This window comes from Eriocheir sinensis, chromosome 7 (genome assembly GCF_024679095.1).
Source record: "Eriocheir sinensis breed Jianghai 21 chromosome 7, ASM2467909v1, whole genome shotgun sequence".
Lineage (NCBI taxonomy): Eukaryota > Metazoa > Arthropoda > Malacostraca > Decapoda > Varunidae > Eriocheir > Eriocheir sinensis.
The window spans coordinates 12,590,735-12,613,637 of NC_066515.1; the positions used below are offsets into that span (position 1 = coordinate 12,590,735).

General features: G+C 44.0%; 1 protein-coding gene across 1 annotated transcript in view; it reads right to left on the minus strand.

The window, feature by feature from the left end:
- LOC126995295 (sialic acid-binding Ig-like lectin 10) overlaps nucleotides 1-22,903 on the minus strand; it is a 117,912-nt gene that overhangs the window by 20,381 nt on the left and 74,628 nt on the right. Inside the window, exons 5-6 of the mRNA XM_050854784.1 lie at nucleotides 22,522-22,707; nucleotides 1,431-1,553 (exon numbers count right to left, since the gene is read on the minus strand). Of these exons, the coding sequence (XP_050710741.1) occupies nucleotides 1,431-1,553; nucleotides 22,522-22,707 (309 nt within the window). The remainder of the gene's footprint in view (nucleotides 1-1,430; nucleotides 1,554-22,521; nucleotides 22,708-22,903) is intronic.

Genomic DNA, 22,903 nt, shown 5'->3' on the forward strand with positions numbered 1-22,903 from the left:
GGCGCCGAATCTAATACAAAATCAATTTTATTATAAAACTATATAAAACCGGTTAAAAATTAAAAACCATGATAAAAAAACAACAATTTTGTCTCCTATTCATTCGAAAGGCAATACTAAATCAGAAGGGGTTCTATTCAACTTTAGGCACCGAAGATTAACTCTTTCTCTGGTAGCAAACCTTACGAAAAGCTCTGCTCTTTAAACATGTTCTCTCTTGAAAAATAAAAACCTCGTCTCCGAGGAAAACTGATATAATATTTCAAAATTCTTAAATGGCTTTACGAATGGCTTTACTGTTAAGTCAAATCCATGACACTTCTCGAACAAGAGATAACGCACATAACTTAAGTGTAAACATATATATTCAGTCTGCACTATTTTTATTCTTCACCAACGTTGTAGCGCGATAATGGAATAATTTCACACCTTCAGTGGTCCAGTGCAACTATAAACACTTGCATGGGCCATAACGGACTGGGGCCGACCATCAGGCTCCGTCAAGAAAAAGAAAGCCTACCGCTGCTATAGGCTGAAACGTAAAAAAAAAAAAAAGACGCTGGGAACACAGGGAAGCATTAAAGTCCATGGATAACGGCAATGTACATCCTAAGGCCATCCCACCAAGTAAAAGCACAATGGCAGAAGCACCGCCTCTCCGATTGGTCCGATTGTACAGAAGCGAGTATGACGGAATACAGAAATAGGTTGTGGTCGGAGGACCCCCAACCGAGAGGAGAGTTTAACAGAAAAAGTTGAAGGATTAGAGGTTAGGAGGAAATCTAGTGTTTGACGAGTCTCCAAGGCGGTCGGGGATGCGTGTAGGGTCCTCAAGTAACTGCTTTAGATCTCTGAGGAGAGCAAAGTTTTAGGCTTGCTCTGCAGGCTGGCAAGTTAGAGAGGATGAAAGTCAAAGCTGATGGTGAACACTGAAATCTCCTTCAATGGAGATTTCAGCGAAAGGAGAGTGAACCAGGATGTTTTCCAATTTGGAATCTAAATTGTCAAAGAATATTAGAGTTAGTAGAGTTAGGTAAGAGTTAAACAGCACAGATACATTTAGCAATATAATAACAATTAAGCCTAACCCAAATGGAAGATAATTCTGAATAATTAAGACTGTGGGCACGAAAGCAAGTGATGCCGTTGCGTACGCAGAAGCAACAACTAGCTTTGGATTGGAATTTAGGATGGAGGTGGCAGGAAATAATAGAGGAGAGATTACTGTCAGTTTCAGAAACCTGTTTCCGTTATGATAAGAAGGTGAAGTTTTCCACAGAATGTGGGTTAGAGCGAAGACTGCGAATGTTGCAAAAATTGATGAAACGAAAGGTGGAAGAGTTGTCAGGACACCTTTATTAGGTCGACGTCAAGAAGGGAGTCCAATCTCTCTCTCTCTCTCTCTCTCTCTCTCTCTCTCTCTCTCTCACCTGCAGGCACTACCTCGAACAGGCAGGGTTGGATCATCCTCCCCACGCTGTTCTGGGCCCAGCACTGTAATGTCCCCGAGTCCTGGTGCATCTTGGGAAGAAACTCCGCCACACTTTGCCCACCTGTTGGAGCCATACAACACTGGTGAGACGCTTCCTTTGGCACCAGAGGCAGGAACGATAGTATTTATGTACTGGGTGGTGTTGGGAAACTCCACAGACCAGCGGCCACTTTTCTGGGGAATGAATTAACAGAATAGACGGTGAGCCAGGGTAAATGTTGGTGTGATGGAAGCAGGGTTCTAAAAAAAAAATCTGATTTTTTTAATAAAAAAAAAATCTTTATTAAAATCATATTTTTTTATTATAATCGATTTTTTTCTATAAATGATCTTTTTGTGTTTTTCACTAATTCACATTTAAATTGTTGTTAGGTAATGTATTTATTCGTGTTTGTGTAAAACATGCTTTTTCTCTTTTTTTGTTTTTTTGCTGTGGGAATAATTTGGCCCGAGTATGTATGAAAAAGTTATTATACTAATACACATGATGCCTTCATTATTTATTGAAGATTAACATAAGGAAAGAAATGACTACTGTACACTTTTTAACTATTCTAATATTGTAGGGTATTTACTAAAAAAAATATTGAGCTTTGAAAATTATAAACACTGTTGAAAAAAGATGCAGCAAGATATATGAGCTTACATTCGGCTACAAGTTTATAAAATGTAAACAGATTGAATTTTAGTTATTGTCTGTGTAAAAGAACATTTTTTGTTTCATTATGAAATACATTATGCACATGTGATATTTATGCAAACTATAAAAGATATAACAGCCAGGGTTACACTTTCTTTCATCGTTTAGATCATATACATGAAAGGCAACAAGATAGGTTTGGGGTATCAGAGGATATGATTATGTTTTTGTTGAAACAAGCTTTAATGCTTTTTCATTACCTAGACGGATTCTAATCTTTGAATCCATAAGTCCAAAGGTTGAAAACAACTGTTCAATTTCTGTTGAGGAAGCAATAGCTATATGTAACTGGGTAGGCACCACCATACAGTCTTTAATATCTCCTGAATTTTTTTGCAACCAACCAAGTGGTGATAGGGTATTTAGTATTTACAACATCAGGTTTAAAATGCATATGCTTGAAAGGCATGGGCATTCCTTGATATCTTAATGTTGAAAGAAACTGGTGAAAATTTTCTTCTACATCATTTTCTACTCTATCAATCTCCTCAGCAGTGAGACACTTACCCTGATACCTAGGGTCAATCAAATTTGCTAAGTAATGAGCAGGTGTTAGTGCTGTTTTTTTTCCCTCTTTAGTAACTTATCCAAATCCTTCTGCTCTTTTTTTTTTTTTACAGCAAAGGGGACAGCACAAGGGCATAAAAAAGGGAAACAATAATTTTAAAAAAGCCCGCTACTTGCTGCTCCTGTAAAGAATCCGAAGATGTGGCCGAAAAAGGGGTCAATTACGGGAGGAGAAGTGTCCCGATACCTTCCTATTGAAAGAGTTCAAGTCGTAGGCAGGAGGAAATACAGATGAAGGAAGATTGTTCCAGAGATTATCAGCGTGAAGTGGAAAGAGTAAACATGCTGGTTAACTCGTGCGTAATGGATTTGGACAGTAAAGGGATGAGCTTGAGTAGAAAGTAGTGTGCGGCGGGTCCGCGAGAGGGGGGGAGGCATGCTGTTAGCGAGTTCAGAAGAGCAGTCAGCGTGAAAATATCGATAGAAGATAGAAAGAGAGGCAACATGGCGGCGGAATTTAAGAGGTAGAAGACTATCAGTAAAAGGAGGAGAGCTGATGAAACGAAGAGCCTTAGACTCCACTCTGTCCAGGAGAGCTGTGTGAGTGGAGCCCCCCCACACGTGAGATGCATACTCCATACGAGGGCGGCCAAGGCCCCTGTATATGGATAGCAACTGTGCGGGGGAGAAAAACTGGCGGAGACGATACAGAGCGCCCAACCTCGAGGAAGCTGATTTACTGAGAGAGGAGATGTGAAGTTTCCAGTTAAGATTTTGAGTTAAGGATAGACCGAGGATGTTTAGTGTTGAAGATGGTGACAGCTGCGTGTTGTCGAAGAATAGTGCATAGCTGTTTGGAAGATTGTGTCGAGTTGATAGGTGGAAAATTGGGTTTTTGAGGCATTGAAAGACACTAGGTTCCTTTTACTCCAATCGGAAATTTTAGCAAGGTTTGAGGTTAAGTGTTCTGCAGCTTCCAGTCTGGAGTCTTGTAATTCCTGTTGATAGGGTCTTATGTTGAAAGAAGTTGAATAATGCAGAGTGGAGCCATCAGCGTATGAGTGGATAGGACAGTTTGTTACAGAAAGAAGATCAATGATGAATAAGAGGAAGAGAGTGGGTGATAGCACAGAGCCTTGTGGAACACAACTGTTGATAGGTTTAGGAGAAGAACAGTGACCGTCTACCACAACAGAGATAGAACGGCCGGAAAGGAAACTGGAGATAAAAGAACAGAGAGAAGGATATAATCCGAAAGGGGGCAGTTTAGAAAGCAAAGACTTGTGCCAGACTCTATCGAAGGCTTTCGATATGTCTAGCGCAGCTGAGAAAGTTTCACCGAAACGGCTAAGAGAGGATAACCAAGAATCAGTTAAAAGAGCAAGAAGTCGCCAGTAGAACGCCCCTTGCGGAATCCATACTGGCGATCAGATAGAAGGCTAGAAGCGGAAAGGTGCTTTTGAATCTTCCGGTTAAGGATTGATTCAAAAGCTTTAGATAGACAGGAGAGTAAAGTTATAGGGCGGTAGTTTGAGGGACTGGAACGGTCATCCTTCTTAGGCACAGGCTGTACGAAGGCGTACTTCCAGCAGGAAGGAAAGGTAGATGTTAATAGGAAGAGGCGAAAGAGTTTGACCAGGCAGGGTGTCAGCACGGGAGCACAGTTTTTAAGGACAACAGGAGGCACTCATTCAGGTCCATAAGTCATCTGAGAGTTGAGGCCAGAGAGGGCATAGAAAACATCATTTTTAAGAATCTTAATAACAGGCGTGAAAGAGTCAGAGGGGGGATGAGTAGGAGGAATATACCCCGAATCGTCCAGAGTGGAGTTGTTACAGAAAGTTTGAGTCAAGAGTTCAGCCTTAGAGATAGATGAGACGGCAGTGCTGCCGTCTGGGTTAAAAAGAGGCGGGAAAGTAGAAGAAGTGAAATTGGGGGAGATATTTTTGGCTAGGTGCCAAAAGCCTCTGGAAGAATTAAAGAACGCAAGGTGTTGACATTTCCTATGGATGAAGGAATTTTTGGTTAGTTGGAGAATAGATTTGGCACGATTCCAGGCAGAGATGTAAAGATTATGGTTAGCGGGCGTTGGAAGGTTCTGGTACCTTTTGTGAGCTGCCTCTCTATCTTTGATAGCACGAGAACAAGCGTGATTAAACCAAGGCTTTTTAGCATGAGGAGTAGAGAAATTACGTGGAATGTATGCCTCCATTCCATAGACAATCACCTCTGTGATGCCCTGGGCACTCACAGAAGGGTCTCTCTCCTGGAAGCAGTAATCATTCCACGGGAAATCGGGAAAGTACATCCTCAGATCGTCCCACCGAGCTGAAGCAAAATGCCAGAAGCATCGTCTCTTCGGTGGGTCCAGAGGATATACAGGAACAATAGGAGAGGATACAGAAATCAGGTTGTGATCAGATGAGCCCAACGGAGAGAACAGTTTAACAGAGTAAGCAGAAGGGTTAGATGTAAGGAAGAGATCTAGTATGTTGGGCCGGTCTCCAAGATGGTCAGGAATACGTGTAGGGTGCTGAACCAACTGCTCTAGGTCGTTGAGGAGAGCAAAGTTGTAGGCTTGTTCACCAGGCTGGTCAGTGAAAGAGGATGAAAGCCAAAGTTGGTGGTGAACATTGAAATCTCAAAAGATGGAGATTTCAGCGAAGGGAGAGTGGGTCAAGATGTGCTCCACTTTAGAGTTCATGTAGTCGAAGAATTTTACATAGTTAGTAGAGTTAGGTGAGATATAAACCGCACATATGTACTTTGTAATAGAATGACAATGAAGTCTTTGCCAGATGGTGGAAAATTCAGTAGGGTCAAGGTCGTGGGCACGAGAACAAGACGTGATGTCGTAGCGCTCGTAGACGCAACATCCAGCTTTGGATTAAAATTTATGATAGAGATAGTAGGAGGGAACAGAGTAGAGATTGATGCCAGTAGCCTCAAAAACCTGTGTTTCGGTGAGGAAGAGAAGGTGAGGTTTAGAGAAGGAGAGATGGTGTTCTACGGAATGAAAATTAGAACGAAGACCGCGAATGTTGTAGAAATTGAGAAGAAAAAGGTTCGAGGAGTTATCAAGACATATCTCAGGTCGGCACCATTCGTGCAAAGCACATTCAAGTTTGTACCAAACTTCTACTGCATCACTAATGAGTGCATCTTCAGGTTGAAGTCTATCTAATGCCACTGCAATTGGTTTGAGTCTGTCAAAATAATCTTCAGCAAATCTCTTCAATGCCTTGTCATTGACCTTCCTAATTATCTGTTGCTCAATGTCATCACTGTGTTCCGTTCATATTTAAACTAAAATATCCCAGTTTTGTACTTTTAAATATAATGCTTTGTAATTTTAAATATAATGAGCAGACAATGCTCGTTATATTTAAAATTATAGGATTTTGAATGTAATTAGTGATTTTTTTGTGATTATAATCGATTATAATCACATGATTAAAATCATTTGATTTTAATAATGACAAGCCTGGATGGTAGTATTGGCTTGTAGAATTCCACGAGCTAGCGCCCATCCATCTGACGAAGATGAACTGAAGCCAATAAGACGGTAAAGACGTAACATGCACGTGACCTCCAGCAGAGAAACGTCAATCGCAGCAAGACGAAAAAAGAATGAGAATGAAGTTTATGTAGCTTTGTGTCGATGAACTGATGTGGATACAAATAGTAGATGAAAAAAAATGAGAAATGAAAAAAAAAATAAAGAAAAAGCTGAATAAAGCAGTCAGTGTGGAAAAGGAAAAGCATACGAAAAATTACATGAATGAAAACAAGTAAAAAGTAAGCAAGAAATCATGAGTAAAGAAGTCAGGAAAACTGAGGGTGCAATAACTCCCGAATGTGTTTTGCAATAGCTCCCGATAATATTTGATAAATATTCCTTACTTTTTTTTTAAATGCGATGTCTCCAAAGTTACAATGCATCATGAATTAATAGAAGAGTCAAAATGGCTGTTATTCGTGGAAATAACATGACATAATTATGCATGCATTATTTATATATATCAATACATGTACAAAATAATATCGGTTAAAATCCTGCAGCGGGGCAGACAGGACATTGCTTCAATGGGGAGCCATGTGAGTTGTCTGACCTGTTCTTTAGTAGAGATCCTGTAGGACGTGACTAATATTAGTTCTAGTTAATGAAAAAAATAATAAAAATAGTAAATATAAGTATATCATCCATTCAATTTTAAAATATGGATAGATATTTGCTTTATCCGCTGAAGTTTGGTAAAATATTACTTGATTGGAAGGCACTAATACGTGAGCATGTAGCATGTATAATAGTTAGTGTTTTGCAATGGATCTGCTGTGTTTTCATGTTCCCCCGGACGACATAACGCTGCTGACGATCTAACGGTGCTAACGATCCTGCTGTTTGGGGGAGTCTGCTGAACCTGCACCGGCACATCCATGAAAAAAAACTAAACTAAACGAGAGAGAGAGAGAGAGAGAGAGAGAGAGAGAGAGAGAGAGAGAGAGAGAGAGGTCTACTGTTTTATTTAGTGGAGTTATTTCAGTAACCATTTGACTTAGGTAATGATCCTCTAAAGTGTAAATAATTCAAGCATTCTATGAGATTCAGCTTCAGTACCAGAAAAGTGACGTCCAATAAATATGGGGGAGAGTAAATATTTCTAACATAATTGAGTCGCGGTTTAGTGACAAGTTAAGTCATACGCAGCTTTGTGGGAGGAGGCACGGCGGAGGCGTGGTTTATGCGTGACGCTGTTTGGTGCCAAACTAGAGAATGTAGATACTGGGATTTAGAGGAGACGAAGAAAAGCGGACTAATATAAATTAATCACTTCGACATGCCCCCCTCACACCCCACACCGCCGTTTGTAGGCATTGGAATTAGTCACGCATAGCACAATAAAAAGGCTTTTTTTTTTCGTCAGTGGCTTGCCTGAACGCGCGGTGAAAGAAGGCGGGCATGCACCTTCAAAGTGCACACACGGCCGCAACCTTAGTCACCCGTGAACTGGCGGGTATTTGGATTCAAGTGACGTCATCCCGCTGCTCCGCCCCAAGCCGTTCCTTGCGCGTACCGGTCGTAGTTTTGAAGATAGAGTGACTTGACTAGGTATAAGTGACTTTAGTCAACATCATCAATGAGCGATTGCCCCGGTGTGGTGTCATGATACATCCCAGGATCGTGATACATCCCATCCTGAATACATACAGGAATTTCGACACGGTACCGTGTATTTTGTCGACTGCTTGTCGGGATCTGTCCCACCTAAGTTTATCTATATTATTATAAAAGCAAATGATGACGTTTGTATGTATATAAGTTGACCCTGCCCCGGCCTCGGGGGTACACGTGTGTCAGCTAGCTCTCTGCGCTTCGGCGCTTTGACTTTCCTTGTCTGGTACCCAGCGGTTCCTGAGGCTGTTCTGTAGCTGTAGTGCTGCTGCTGTGACTGAACAACTATTACTACCCAACACTCTGCTTTGCTAAGTGTTAATTCTAATACATTACCCACATCACCCTCACCCTAACACACTTGCTTTCCCTCGCTGTACTAACCCCATACATCTCACAACCTCACAGTGGTGCACGCAAGCTCCTTCTAAACGTTCTACACGTATTTATTTTGCTATTCATTTTCCAGGAAGTGTTGCTATTAGATACTGTTTCAGGCTGTAATTTTCCTTGTTAAACGGAAATTTCCCGGCCACCAGACAACTCCCGCTCGCCGGCCGTATTCCCCTGGGCCCCTTTGTTTCACTACGCTCCCGGAAAACAAAGATCAGCCAATATGCCCTCAAATTTGAAACGTTGTTTTAATTGTGGCCTTCGTCAAGCACCGCAATACTTTAGGACAAGTAACGGGGCAAGCAAGACTTGCCGGTTCTGCGTCAAGGCAGGACATGATGAAAGGAAAATCAAGCACCTGGAATCCACGATTCATTCGTTAACAATTGACATTAAATATATGGCGGAGAGAGTCCCAAAGTGTCGCAGGTGTTTCTGCTCATCTACTCGCGGGGGTACTTCACCCCTCCTTCCTTCCACCCCTGCTTCTCCCCCTACAGCAGCAGAACACGCCTCCCTTCTCCCTCCTGCCTCCCCCTCCTCGCGTGTGCCCTGTCCCTTCACTTCTCCCTCCTCCTGCATCTCCCCATTCCCCTCCACTCCTTCAGCCGCTTCACCTTTCTCCTCATCCGCCATACTTCCCTTCCTTTCTGCCTCCGCTGACTCTCATTCATCACCTCCCCTTTCCTCCACCTCTCCCCCCCCCCCCCCCTTTCGTCTCTTCCTGTTCTCCCTCGCATTCTCTCTCCTTTTCCTCCCTCACATCCCCTACCCCCTTCCTCTACTACCGCTGCCTCCCCCGCCTCCTCCTTCTCTGCTCCGATTGCAACGCTGCCTCGTTCAAAAATCATAACACCGCCGCGGCCGCCACGCTTACCAGCCGGAGCCTCAAATCATGTCCCTTTGTGGTGATAAAGAGGACACAGCCTGGTGTGAAGCTACATTTATTAAGGAATGATGACAGCCGAGTTTAGATATATATATATATATATATATATATATATATATATATATATATATATATATATATATATATATATATATATATATATATATATATATATATATATATATATATATATATATATATATATATATATATATATATATATATATATATATATATATATATATATATATATATATATATATATATATATATATATATATATATATATATATATATATATATATATATATATATATATATATATATATATATATATATATATATATATATATATATATATATATATATATATATATATATATATATATATATATATATATATATATATATATATATATATATATATATATATATATATGTATATGTATATGTATATATATATATATATATATCTTGGTGCATTCAAAGCTAACCTACCGATCCTATTTTGCCCTACTTCCAATTTATCCATTTCCAACTCACTCCATGTAATCACCTCCATCCCATACATCACACTCGGCACTGCTACACTCTTCCACACCTCTCTCAGCACATCATACTTACATGCTCTCATTCTTGCCGCACTTCCCAGACGGCCCACCCATTGATTAACTAGGCTAATCTTCTCATTCTTTGTCCTTTCACATCCTCTCGGACTCATCCATACACCCAGGTACTTGTATGCATCTGTTTGCCCTAGCTCTGTGTCTCCTAGCCCCCAGGTCCTATTTCTCTCATCTTCTGCCCCATTCACAACCATTATCTGACTTTTCTCACTACTATATTTCACTCCAAAATCTCTCCCATACTCATTCACCACATCTAATAGTTCCTGCAGTTCCTCCGCTGACTCACTCATGACTACCACATCATCTGCATATAGAAGCACACTTACCCTGTCTTCTCCCACTTTTACTCCTGCATTCTTTCTCCTCATCCTGGCTGCCAACTCCTCAGTGTACAGACTGAAGAGAGTTGGAGACAGGATGCAGCCCTGCCTAACACCTCTTTCACTCCTCACCCACTCTGTCTCTAATGCTCCTAACCTATACCTGGCTCTTGTATCCACATACATGCTCCTAATGATTCGCACTATCTTATCACTCAAACCTACTTTCTCCAGTACCTTGCACATCACCTCCCTGTTCACTCTATCATACGCTTTCTCAATATCAAGAAACCCAAGATACAACGGACTTCCATTCTTCCTTTTCCTCTCTATCATCTCATTTACCACTGTGCGAAAACCATTCTGCTCCTCACCCAGCACTCTCTCTCTTTCAATCCACTTACACAGCCTTTCATTCAACACAGCACAGAAAATCTTTCCCACCGTATTCGCCAGGGCTATCGGCCTATAATTCTTCAGCTCTTTCTTACTCTTATGTCCTCCCTTGTGTATCAGAGTCACTCTGCATTCGTTCCATTCCCGAGGCACTCTCTCATTCTCCCATACACAGTTGAATAGCTCAGTCATCCTGTCTATCACCACCTCACCTCCATTCTTATACAATTCATACGGGATCTCATCCAGCCCTGCTGCCTTGCAATTCTTCTGCTTCTTCAAACATACCTCGACTTCCTCTCTGCAAATTCTCTCATTCAGCTCATCCGCATCCTTCCTCTCAAGCGTTACACATCCCTCTCTCACCTCAAAAACTTCACCCAACCCTCCAATCTCTTCCCAGAAACCTTTTATACACTCTTTCATTCTATCTGTGTTCCTGATATCCTCACCATTTACTTTTAGGCACTCCACGGTTTCACTATCAGTCACACTCTCACCCCTCAAGAATTTATACCATTCACGCCCACCTTCTAGGCCTTTTTCTTTCAGAGCCTCAATCACACTCCTCTCACACCTGACCTTGGCCTCCCTAATCTTCCATTTAGTGACCCTCTGTTGCCTTACATACTCTGACCATGTATTCTGATATTCATTCTCTGCCTCAATGTTTTCATGTCTCTCTCTCCTCAGTCTCCTACAAACCTTATTCAGCCTCTTTCGCTCCTTCCTAGCATCCCTGATCTCCCCATTCCACCATGGCTTGTACTTTCTCTTCCTTCCATTCGTACTCACATACCCAATCCGTCGAGTTGCAGCTCTCCTTACATTTCCTACAAACTCACTATTGGCTCCATCCACGTCATGCACACTTCCATTTATCCAGTCTAATTCCTCAGGTCTACCTGAAATCTTCCCATCTAACATCCCTCAACCTCCATTTCTTTCTTTCTCTCTCACTTCACCTTCATTCCTAGCATACAGGTCACATTCCACCACCAGCATATTGTGATCAGACACCACATCAATCATTCCGTCCTCATCTATCCACATACGAGACACACACTCACGCATTCTCCCATTCACTAACACATAATCAATAGCAGACTCCTGATCCCTCGCACTCCACGTCACACGTCCCTCAGCCATCGTCACATTCAAGTTTTCCAGATTCATTTCATCCACAAACTCATCCAGCATTTCCCCATTCCGGTTCATTCTCTCCCCAAGCACACCCACATGTGCATTCATATCTCCCATGACCATAACTTTCTCTCCGGCATACTCCCTCATAACTTTCCTCACCACGCCATACTTCCCTCTGTTCTCCTCACGGCTCTCTCACCTTCCACCGTCATGTACACCACAATCACTATCAACCTTTCAGACTTACCTTGGCATTGACACACTCCACTTTCACTGCTAGCACATCTTCACTGTCTGCACTCGTCCCTACATTTACTTCTTCTACTCTGAAACCCTTACTTTTCCTGTGGAGTAGGGCTACGCCTCCTCCCCGTGTATTCTGCTTCTTTCTGCCTTTCCCAATCATAGCAAACACTTCCCCATCCACACGCACGTCATCTCTTAACTGAGTCTCAGTCACACCAACTAGATCAAACTTCCACTCATCCAGCTCTTTACTCATGTCATCCAGCTTACCTGTGCCCCATCCTCTCACATTTATACACCCAATGTTCATACAGTTCATACGCTTCACTGCCTGGTTGGTGGTTTCTCTTCCTTGCTCTCTAGCGCCTCAAGCATTCACACACTGGACGGACCTAGCATTCCTCCACTCCCTCAGCCTCCTGCCCATCCTCTCGTGTCCTGACTGGTTCAGGTGGACCCCATCTACGTTGAAGTCCAGCCCTTCCCGTAGCACACCATCCAAATCTACAAAGCTAACATTCCCTTTCTTACCCCTCAGCCACTCCACCTTCAGCTGTAGCAGTGCCTCTTGGAGTCTAATGTTCGTCCTCTGCCTCACCCTCTCATACCTCTCCCCTTCTCTAGGGCGCCTCATAACCCCAACCACTGCCACTCTCACATTCTTACCCTCTACTGCCTTCACTGCTTCTACCACCTCTCTTACCGTGTCTTCCGTGCCAACATTCTCCAAATCATTCCCACCACCCTGAATGATCAAGAGGCTGCCATCCTTAAACTCTCCTGCCTTCTCCTCAACCCTCCTCCTCACTTCTCCAATCCTGGCACCACTCAAGCTCTCCACACCACTCCCCTCGGCCTTACACCCCAACTGACTCTTAACATTCTTCATCATGCTGTCCCCAACGACACGAATGGGGGGCATACTCTTTATCGCCTTCCTCACCTGTGGCCTGTCCTTCTGCTTCTCACACCTTCCACACCCATCCCTACCTCCCCCAACATCCTCGACCTGCACCTCCACTTCCCTGGACTCCACGGTGATCTTGGGGGCAGCAGGCTCACTCGCTGGGGCGGCTTGCACGCTGCTTGTTTGGGCAGCCTTCTCCACCACGTTGGCCTCTGTCTGCACCTCCTTGTCCTCTTTCTTCCGTTTCCATTCCGTCCTGCTTGTGTCGAGGCACACCGTGCACAGGAACACGATCAGGCTATGCTCTAGGATCCGTGAGGTGGTCTTGATGTTAACGCAGGTCAGGTGGGACCACTCCTCACACCTTTCACAACACAATCCATTGTCGTTCACATCCTTCCCACACACACCACAGTCGTCCTTGCCCATCTCTTCTTAACTCTTAGGTAAAGTGCTCACCAAAATACTGCACAGACGGAAAATCCTCACAAAAACTCCGAGCCGCTCACACACACGTCCTTCACACACCTTGATCTTGATGTCATGTCATGTGTGTCCTCCCGGTATACCACACACACACTCCACTCCCTGTCTGTCAGACTGTCACCATGACTTCACTTAATGTCACAAAAAAATATTTTGCTATGTTGTGTTTCTGGAAGTTGAATTGTTGATGAAAGGGGAGAGGAGGGTGGAGGGGAAGGGGAGAGGCCAACAAGCTGGCCCCGGGCTACACCATTCGGAGCGCCATGACCCACGTCTGACATCGGTCGGGACTGGGCCCAGTGTGTGTGTGTGTGTGTGTGCATAATGAACCTTCTTATCCAAGTATTTTGGACATATTCTTACTCACCGCAACCATTCTCTATTGAACAGTTCTCCTGTCCTCCCTCTGTAACACCTTAACCATTTCTACCCAGTACTGACTTCTAGCCCATTAATTGTGTGACTGCTTCAGTTCCTTAATCCTAAATGCTGAAGTCACCCATCGAAATAAAAGAAAATGGAGCATACGAGATGCGTCTGCACCAGTGGTCAGGCGAAGACTGGTGGGGTGGGACTGAGTGGCTGCAGGTGACGTCACTGCGCAGAAGAGAAGAATTATGGTACGAGGTTGAGAAGACCTATCCTCTTGGCCTTTGGGACGGGAGTGTGGGGTCGTGAGGGTTAGCGCGAAAAAGTATTCCATGCTCAACTTTCACAACAATAATCGGCAAGGGTCTGGACCAACCGGTTGAGGTCTGAGAAGGTCGGGGACAGTCGTCAAAAGTGTCAACAGTCTTGGCTTGTCCAAAGTCTAATTATACTTTGGGCTTGTCTTGAGACAGTCGTGACGACTGTCGGGGCATTTTTTCATTTTTTTTTACCGTTTTCTGTCGGCACAATCGTCGGTACCGACTACTTAAGAATAATGAGGGACTGTCGTGACGACTGTCGGCTCAGAAATATTGGGTAACACTGCCGCCATCAAGAAATTTATATTTTAATTTTGCAATCACAAGCACAACAACAACTTCTAGGCATGGTTACGTTACACCGGCACAAACTTGGGAGCCGCACAGCAGGCACGCACTCCTGCTGCCTCTCTCTTGGGTTGAATGACACATCTAAGGTTGCCACCCTGAGGTCAGAAAAATGTGGAATGCAACATCTCACTCTCCAATACGGAATGGATCCATATTTAAAGGAACGGGTGGCAACCCTAAACTTTCTCGAGCATGCAATGGATGACAGCCGCTGCACGCTACTGCTGGAGGCAAGAGGGAGGGGGGAGGGACGTTACGTCGCGTATTTTACAAGTATTTTAGGACGAATTTTGACAAATTATACGGAATGGTTTTGTGATTAACCGAAAAAAGCGCTCACTACAATTTTAAGATACTGAATTTTATCTGCTTGACCATTCAGACAATAATATACGGAACAAACGGCGTTCTGTATTGGTTCAAAACGGATCGCTACATTTCAAGGAGCGGGTGGCAACCCTAAAAGTAGACACAGCGGAGTCTCGGCCCATCATAGCCTATATACCCCAGGACCCATGGAGACATTTTGGGTAGAATTCATCGACAGTCGGCAAGACAGTCGCGAAGACCGCCGGCCAACTCCTTGGCAACTATCGGCCAGCTGGTCGGTCAACCAGTTGACAGACAATCTGCAAGACTGTCGTCAAGACCGTCTGCGACTGTCGGCCAATCGGTCGGCAAATTCGTAGTTGTCGTAGACATGGCGCCATTTCAAAAAATGACCGTTGAGACTAGTTGACAGCATGTCGCAGACATGCTGGCAACTAATTTGCTGAATGTTCCAGACAGTCGGCAATCATGCCAGCCGACACCAACGGCCGTTTTCTTAAACAGTGTAAACCTAGGATACCATATTGTTAGTTAGCTAGACACCCACAAATGGATTTCAAAAACGCATCTGACGCCGTTCTGTGTATGGCATTATTGGAACATTCCTGTGTTGACCTACCACACAACATGGGGCGACCATACCCACCCGAAAGAGAAACGAAATGTAAGAAATATATTAATTATATTAAAAAAAAACTATGAATAATCAATAAATATACTATTATTCTACGTCTGTTATTATTTCACTTCTCTGTTTCAATCAGTAACTCTGTCATCACAATAAGTAAAATATTTTTAAACAACATGCGTGGTTGCGAGTGTATTGAAGTAAGAAGTCGATTATAACTACAGTTTGGTAATGTAGTTTATTATGATTAAGATGAATGAGATCACTACCTTTGGATGAATTCTTCTTCTGTGAGGTACGTCATTGGGTCACTACGATCCCGTAAAACTGTGCGGGGTAATCTAATCCGTCGAATTTCTTCAATTTGTTCATCATTAAGATCTTGTATGAGATGAATGACTCCACGAAAAAGTTCCAAGGCCTGAAATATGTACCGGTAATACATGACAATCGAGTACTTATACACGTGCCTACTTGTAATATATAATAACTGAAAATATGCATTCAGGCCTTGATATACAGACTATTTCATACATTATTTTATTTTATTTCTACTCAGATTCATACAGCTGGAAATCAGTAATGTCGATCTAGTAAAATTCTAGTTTAACGCCACACTCGGGCAAATCATTTGTATGTCAGCAGCCGGGAATTGGGTATTACTTTACTTTATTCTCCGTCTCACAGCAGTATTTCTCTCCCTTCTCATCGGTTAAATATCATTATTATATGCATTTTGAACCCCATATATAGGCCTATGCGTCAAAAATTGCTAGAAACGCGATTTAAAAAAAAAGTTAGTGGGTTTCTTATGGGCGCCTCGGAGCGCCATGCGGGAGAACGTAACGTGTTGACATTTCACGGGTAACTGACTCATAATTAGGTTAGGTTAGACTTTCCCATGCTGTTTTTCGTGCTAAAACAGCATTGTAGTCGGACGGTTTCCTGTGCACAACCGGATTGTCTCTTATCTGCTTCACTAGAAACCGTTTTTGTGCATAAGTAAGCGGGATGGTCTTGTCTCTCATAGCCATTTTGAAAAAAGTGCGGCGCTAGCTGATACACAGGCCAGCCAACCTACTAGGGCGGGAGCTACCAACCTTTGCGAATCGTCCGCAATTCTGTGGTATGCTAGGTCACGAGTGTGGTTGTCTAGCTAACAACACACTGCTGGGTATGCGAGTGTTTAAGAAATCGAAACATAACTTTCGGGTGCTAGCACACCACAGTGGTGTGTTGACCCACGAAACGAAATTTTAGAAGTTTAAGGAAACGGGGGCAAGACGGCAAAAAAAACTACCCCCATTCTTGGAGCGTGGGAGCTGACTTGTCAAATGCAAAAGTCGCTGGGTTGTCATGGCCCAGAGTCGGCACAGTGTGAACGGGGCTTTAGACTCCACTCTGTCCAGGAGAGCTGTGTGAGTGGAGCCCCCCCCACACGTGAGATGCATACTCCATAAGAGGGCGGACAAGGCTCTTATATATGGAAAACATCTGTGCGGAGGTAAAAAAAACTGGCGGAGACGATACAGAACGCCACCTCGAGGAAACTGATTTATTAAGAGAGATGTGAAGTTTCCAGCTGAGATTTTGAGTTGAGGATAGACCGATGATATTTAGTGTTGAAGAAGGTGACAGATGAGTGTTGTTGAAGAATAGGGGATAGGGTTTGGAAGATTGTGTCGAGTTGATAGGTGGAAATGTTGGGTTTTGAGGCATTGAAGGACACAAGGTTCCTTATACCCCAATCGGAAAAGATAGCAAGGTCTGTTGTTAAGCGTTCTGCAGCCTCCGGTCTGGAGTCTTGTAATTCCTGTTGAGAGGGACTTCTGTTGAAAGAAGTTGAATAATGCAGAGTGAAGTCGTCAGCGTATGAGTGGATAGGACAGTTTGTTATGGAAACATAACATGAAGAGAATGGGTGATACGACTGTGGAACACCACTGTTGATAGGTTTAGGGGAAGAACAGTGACCGTCTACCACAGCAGAGATAGAACGGCCGTAAAGGAAACTGGAGATAAAGGAACAGAGATAAGGATAGAAACCGTAAGAGGGCAGTTTAGAAAGTAGAGTTGTACCAGACTCTATCGAAAGCTTTCGATATGTCTAGCGCAACTGAGAAAGTTTCACCGAAACGGCAAAGAGAGGATGACCAAGAGTCAGTTAATTTACATAGATTTACATAGAAAATCAGACCACACAGACCCCATGGTCCAGACTAGGTGGTCTGTCCTTAAACCTAAGTGATTTTACATTAATCAGAAGGCTCCTAAACGTTGCATTTCTACTCTAGTTGATATTAAGTTGAAGGAAGTGACGGTCGAGCTTATATTTGAAGGAGTCAATCGTGTTACACTGGACCACTGATGGTGGAAGCTTATTCCATTCTCGCACTACAACGTTGGTGAAGAAAAATTTGGTGCAGTCTGAATTTACTTGTCTACATTTGAGTTTTACGCCATTGTTCCTCGTGCGCAAAGTGTCATCGATCATAAATAATGTTGATCTGTCTACATTCGTGAAACCATTAAGTATTTTAAAACATTCAATCAGTTTTCCTCGGAGGCGACGTTTCTCAAGAGAGAACATGTTAAGGGTAGAAAGCCTTTCTTCGTAGGATTTGTTGCGCAAGGAAGGGATCATTTTCGTTGCCCGACGCTGAGAGAGAGCAAGAAGATTGCCCCTTGCGGAACCCATACTGGCGATCAGATAGAATGTCAGAAGTGGAAAGGTGCTTTTGAATCTTCCAGTTAAGGATTGATTCAAAAGCTTTAGTTAGACAGGAAATTAAAGCTATAAGACGGTAGTTTGAAGGAATGGAACGGTCACCCTTCTTAGGCACAGGCAGTAGGAAGGCTATTTCCAGCAAGAAGGAAAGGTAGATGTTGAAAGCAGGAGAGAGATAGGCGTCAGAGGGGGGATGAGAAGGAGGAATATGTCCAGACTCGTCCAGAGTGGAGTTTTTATAGATAGTTTGAGAGAAGAGTTCAGCCTCAGAGATAGATGAGACGGCGGCACTGCCGTCAGGGTTAAGGAGAGAAAGAATAGATGAAGAAGTGAAATTGAAGGAACTGTTTTTGGCTAGGTGCCAGAAGTTTTTGGGAGAATTAGTAAAAGTAAGGTTTTGACATCCCCTATGAATGAAAGAGCTTTTGATGAGTCGAAGAATAGATTTGGCACGATTCCGGGCACAAATGTAAAGATCATGGTTAGCAGGAGTGCGAAGGCTCCGGTACCTTAATTTACGGTTCCCTCCCATTACCACTCTGGGGCCTCTCAAGGCTCCCAGCGGTGCTTCTGGGAAGTCTCTCCCCTCCTGTGGATCTACCCATGGCAAGTCCGTGTGACCATGATTTAGTCTTACCCAGCCTTACACTCTATAAAAGAAAAATGTTTTTCTTCACGCAAGTATTTTATCCGGTACTGAACACCATCCAGTTAGCAAGTTCAGGAGAGGAGTCAGCATAAGAATATAATAATAATAATAATAATAATAATAGTTTTATTTCGCCCTGCGGCAATAAAAAAAAAAGACAAGACGATCCCACGATGAGCAATATTTTGATTCCCTCTCTTTCCCTAGTTGCTAAGTGTAACCAGATGAGTGGCGCGGACGAAACTTAAGATGAATTGATTAAGTATATTATAGGAGTTATCAAGTACTGATAAATTATGGTATGGTTCCTCCTCAAACAACTTAGGTGAAAAATTACTATCGTCTACGTTCCTCTGATGAACACTCAAATAGTATCCTTTCAATTAACGCTAGGCATCTTAAGGCTACAGGAAGTGACTGCCGGACCAACACGCAGCGTGGGTGTCTGCCTGTATGTATGTCTCTCCGTCTGTCTGTTTCCTATCATGTAGAGTTTTATATAATTCCACTGATCCACTCACACGTGACACTCCATTAATCTTTATCACCCCAGGTAGAATAAGTAGGGCTACATAACTATATAATTGTAATGTGTGTGTGTGTGTGTGTGTGTGTGTGTGTGTGTGTGTGTGTGTGTGAAATATGCAGTTGAAAGTACTGAAAGTAGAGGAAAGGAAATGGAAAATAGCGTTTAGCGGATTTACAATTTTGGTACTCCGCTAACGCTAATCCGCTAAATTTTTCAATCCGCTAATCTGCTAACGTTTTTTAGCTCGCTAATTAGCGGATTAGCGATTAGCGGACCTTTTTAGCGGAATGCCCACCTCTGCCTGACACACTGCAATAAGGTCCTGCAGATCCTCCACTGTGGGCGCCATCAGTACCATGCCATCAGCATAACTTAGCGAGTTGATGCACTTATCATGTAAGTGGCAGTCTGTGCCTCTGTCACGCAGAGCGTCAGTGAGATCATCTGTGTAGACGTTGTACAGGTAGGGAGACAGGATCCCTCCCTGGCGAATACCATTGGCTGTCTTAAATGGCAGCGACGTGGAAGACCTCCATTTTACAGCACATTCCTGGGTAGTGTACCAGTACATTAGGAGCTTGACAATGTACCCAGGAGTTCCCCTTACAAGCAGTTAATTAAACAGCTTCCAGTAGTTCACTTTGTCAAATGCCTTGCTGGCGTCAAGGAAGCAAAGGTACACAGGTGAGCTCATGGAAGTGTAATACTTAATGATATTCTTAAACGACCACACACACATCTCAGTGCCGTGCAATTTCTTGTAACTAAACATTGTGCAGCGTGTTCAGGTAGGCCTCTAGGCGGTGCAGCACTGCCTTCTCAATCATTTTTGAAAAGGCAGTCGCAATGACAATGGGCCTATTGTTGCTAAAGAGAGCAGGTTTTTAACCTTGCTCTTTAGCAAGGGAACTATTTGCACTGCCAAGACCTGAGAGGGTACGTATTGATGGCAGATGCAGGCATTGATAAAAAAGGCAGAGCCAAGATACTAGACTGGGAGCTGCATACCTAAAGGCGCCAGAGGGAAGCCCATCAACGCCCAGCGCCTCGCTGTTGGAGAGCGTCCGAAGTTTCTCCCGCAGCTCACTATGGTCGACACTGCGAAAGCCCTCCAGCGTCACCCCGCGCAGCTCGCTCCGGAGGGCCCTCTCACTCTCCACATCTGCCACACAGTTCAGGGTACCCTCGGAGTGGTCACCCCACATGGAGGCAATGTCCTCCGCCCCCACGGCCTGATCCACACGTAAGGGGAGCGTGTGAGAGTCCGGGGGCAGGGCTCGTAAGCAGCGCCAAAAGACGACGGCTGCGTCACCGCCAGAGAGCTGGGCAGCCAGCGCCTGAGCTCGTAGTTCCTCATGAGCCCTGCACCACCGGAGGCAGAGCTTGAATCTGGCCCTGGTGCGCCTCATCCTCTCTGCCAGAGGGCCCCAGCGTGGACTGCCGCCGGCCCTCCACTCCAGGACCCCCTGGCAACACCGTGCGCCTCCCGCACCACCTCATTCCAGCGAGGAAGCTGCCTTCATTTCCTACTGCATATACTGAATACTCTCTCACCAGCACGCACCTTGCACACCACCAACGCCTGATGCAGCCTATCGATGGCGTCATGATGCCCACGGACAAGACAAGTACTCTGGAAGCAGCATAACCTGACAGGATCAATGGCAATGTCTCTCAGCAACTCTATCACCACCCGACCATACTCCTCTCTTTTCCTTGTGTCCCGAAAATCCCACTTAACCCTTGCCACCCTATCCTGCCTGACTTGTGTCAAGGCAGAAAGCCCATTAATTTTTAACCCAAATAAAAGAGGAAAATAGTCAGAGGAGACACTCGTATAGAACTGTGCATCCACCCAACGCACTGTGCAGACATGATGGTAGCACTACATAGTCAGGGCAGGTGCGAGAGAGGCAACCCATGTTGACGTGACTGTAGCTCGTTGGGGGGAGCGTTCATACATGTCCCGGTCCTCACACATGTGTTGTAGGTCACTGAAGAAGGGGGTGCCAGGATCAGCATTGAAGTCCCCTAACACACACTTATGTTGCTCCTGGACACTGTTCACCAACGAGGTAAGTGTCCCTAAACACATGGCTTTGTCATCCCTGTTCTCCCGGATGTTGGTAGGAATAAACACATTCACCAAGAGGAGGGAGAGCCTGTCATCCTTGTAAGTTATGGTCAGGACTCGGGGGCCCTGAGCAGACAGCATGATAATATGCTGCCCTGACTACTACTCAAAAGGCCAGGGTTCGATACGGGATATGATTACGGGAGAAAATATTCCGTGATGAAGAATTATGGGACTTTTTTCACTGCGTTATTACGTACAGTTTCCCTAGTGAATAAAAAAAAATGTAATATTTTTATTTAATTTCTTCCAAGCAAATATATCTATGTGTGCATGACGCGGTTATCTCATGAAAATTGATAATGCTTCAAAATCTTGCAGCATGAGTCTCCGTTCAGTCATACCATGAGAAGATAACAATGATTACAGTATTGGTGTTTGTCTCTATCTCTGAATAAATAAATGAACAAACAAATTAATAAATTTACCTTACTGCTTAATTGGGTGCACAGCTTAAATGTTTTATTCATTAACTGTTTCCTATTATATTTTCACCAACAAACATGTTCTTTCAAATTTTCACCTCTCCTACAACAAACGCTCCTAACTTCTCATATTTTCCGTTCTACACAATCTAGTCATAAACCCTACCCACACTATCTTTTTTTTGTTGTTGTTACGTTCAGCCTATAACACCAGTAGGCTATCTTGATGGGGAGTGTTGGCCCGCTCCAGCCCGTTACTGACGCAGGCAGATAGGCATATTTTTATTGGTAGTGGTGCCACGTGCCAGTTTTGCTTGGCTCTTATTACTGTCTCCCGGAGCTCCATCTGTTCATCTTTAGAGAAATTCGCCAGAGTCCGAGTTGACAGATGGTCATCAGGACGTAGACGTAGACGCTGTTGTCATTTTCTGGGGCAGTTTTAGGACCCTTCTGATAGTCTGACCCTTCTTCTGTACCGTGATCGTAAAGAAACACTCATAAGAACCCGATTATACTCCTTTTAGGCCTTTGGAGATAGCTGAGGTGAGAGAAGGAAGCGTCTGACAATACCAGCCGGAGTAGCCCAGACAGGCGTCATGTTCGGTATTAATTCATATAATTGGAATCACCTTTCCTTCCCTTTTCTTTCACTCTACTTGCTTCTCGCAAGTAATGCCGTGGATTACCTTGTCGCGTGTCCCCACTCTCCTAATCGTCACATATTAATATCCACCTCTAGACAGTTTTAATCTACCCTCCCTTCCTCCATATTACCTGGTGTGGTGAATACCTGGTCGCCCGGAAGTCGTTCTGAGGCCACCGAGTTGTTGAACACCCACGAGAACCTAACAGAGGGCGGGGAGGCCAGCACGCCGCAGCTCACATTCACCGGCCGGCCCACCCCTGCCACGTAGAGATTCCGCGTCTCCCCTGACGGCGGCTCCTCGCATATGGGTGCATCTGAGGCAAGAGAGATGAATGCTGGCGGGTAGGTGGAGAAAAATGTGCGTGCAGCTTGCATGGGTGAACAGTGGAACGGGGCGAGCTATATTGGTGGGCGGGTACAGGATTACAGAAAGCTGTGTAACGCTCGGGCGAACATGGTGCGGACAGTGTTGGGAGGAATTTTAGTAAGATTGGCAGAGTGGGGTAAGGG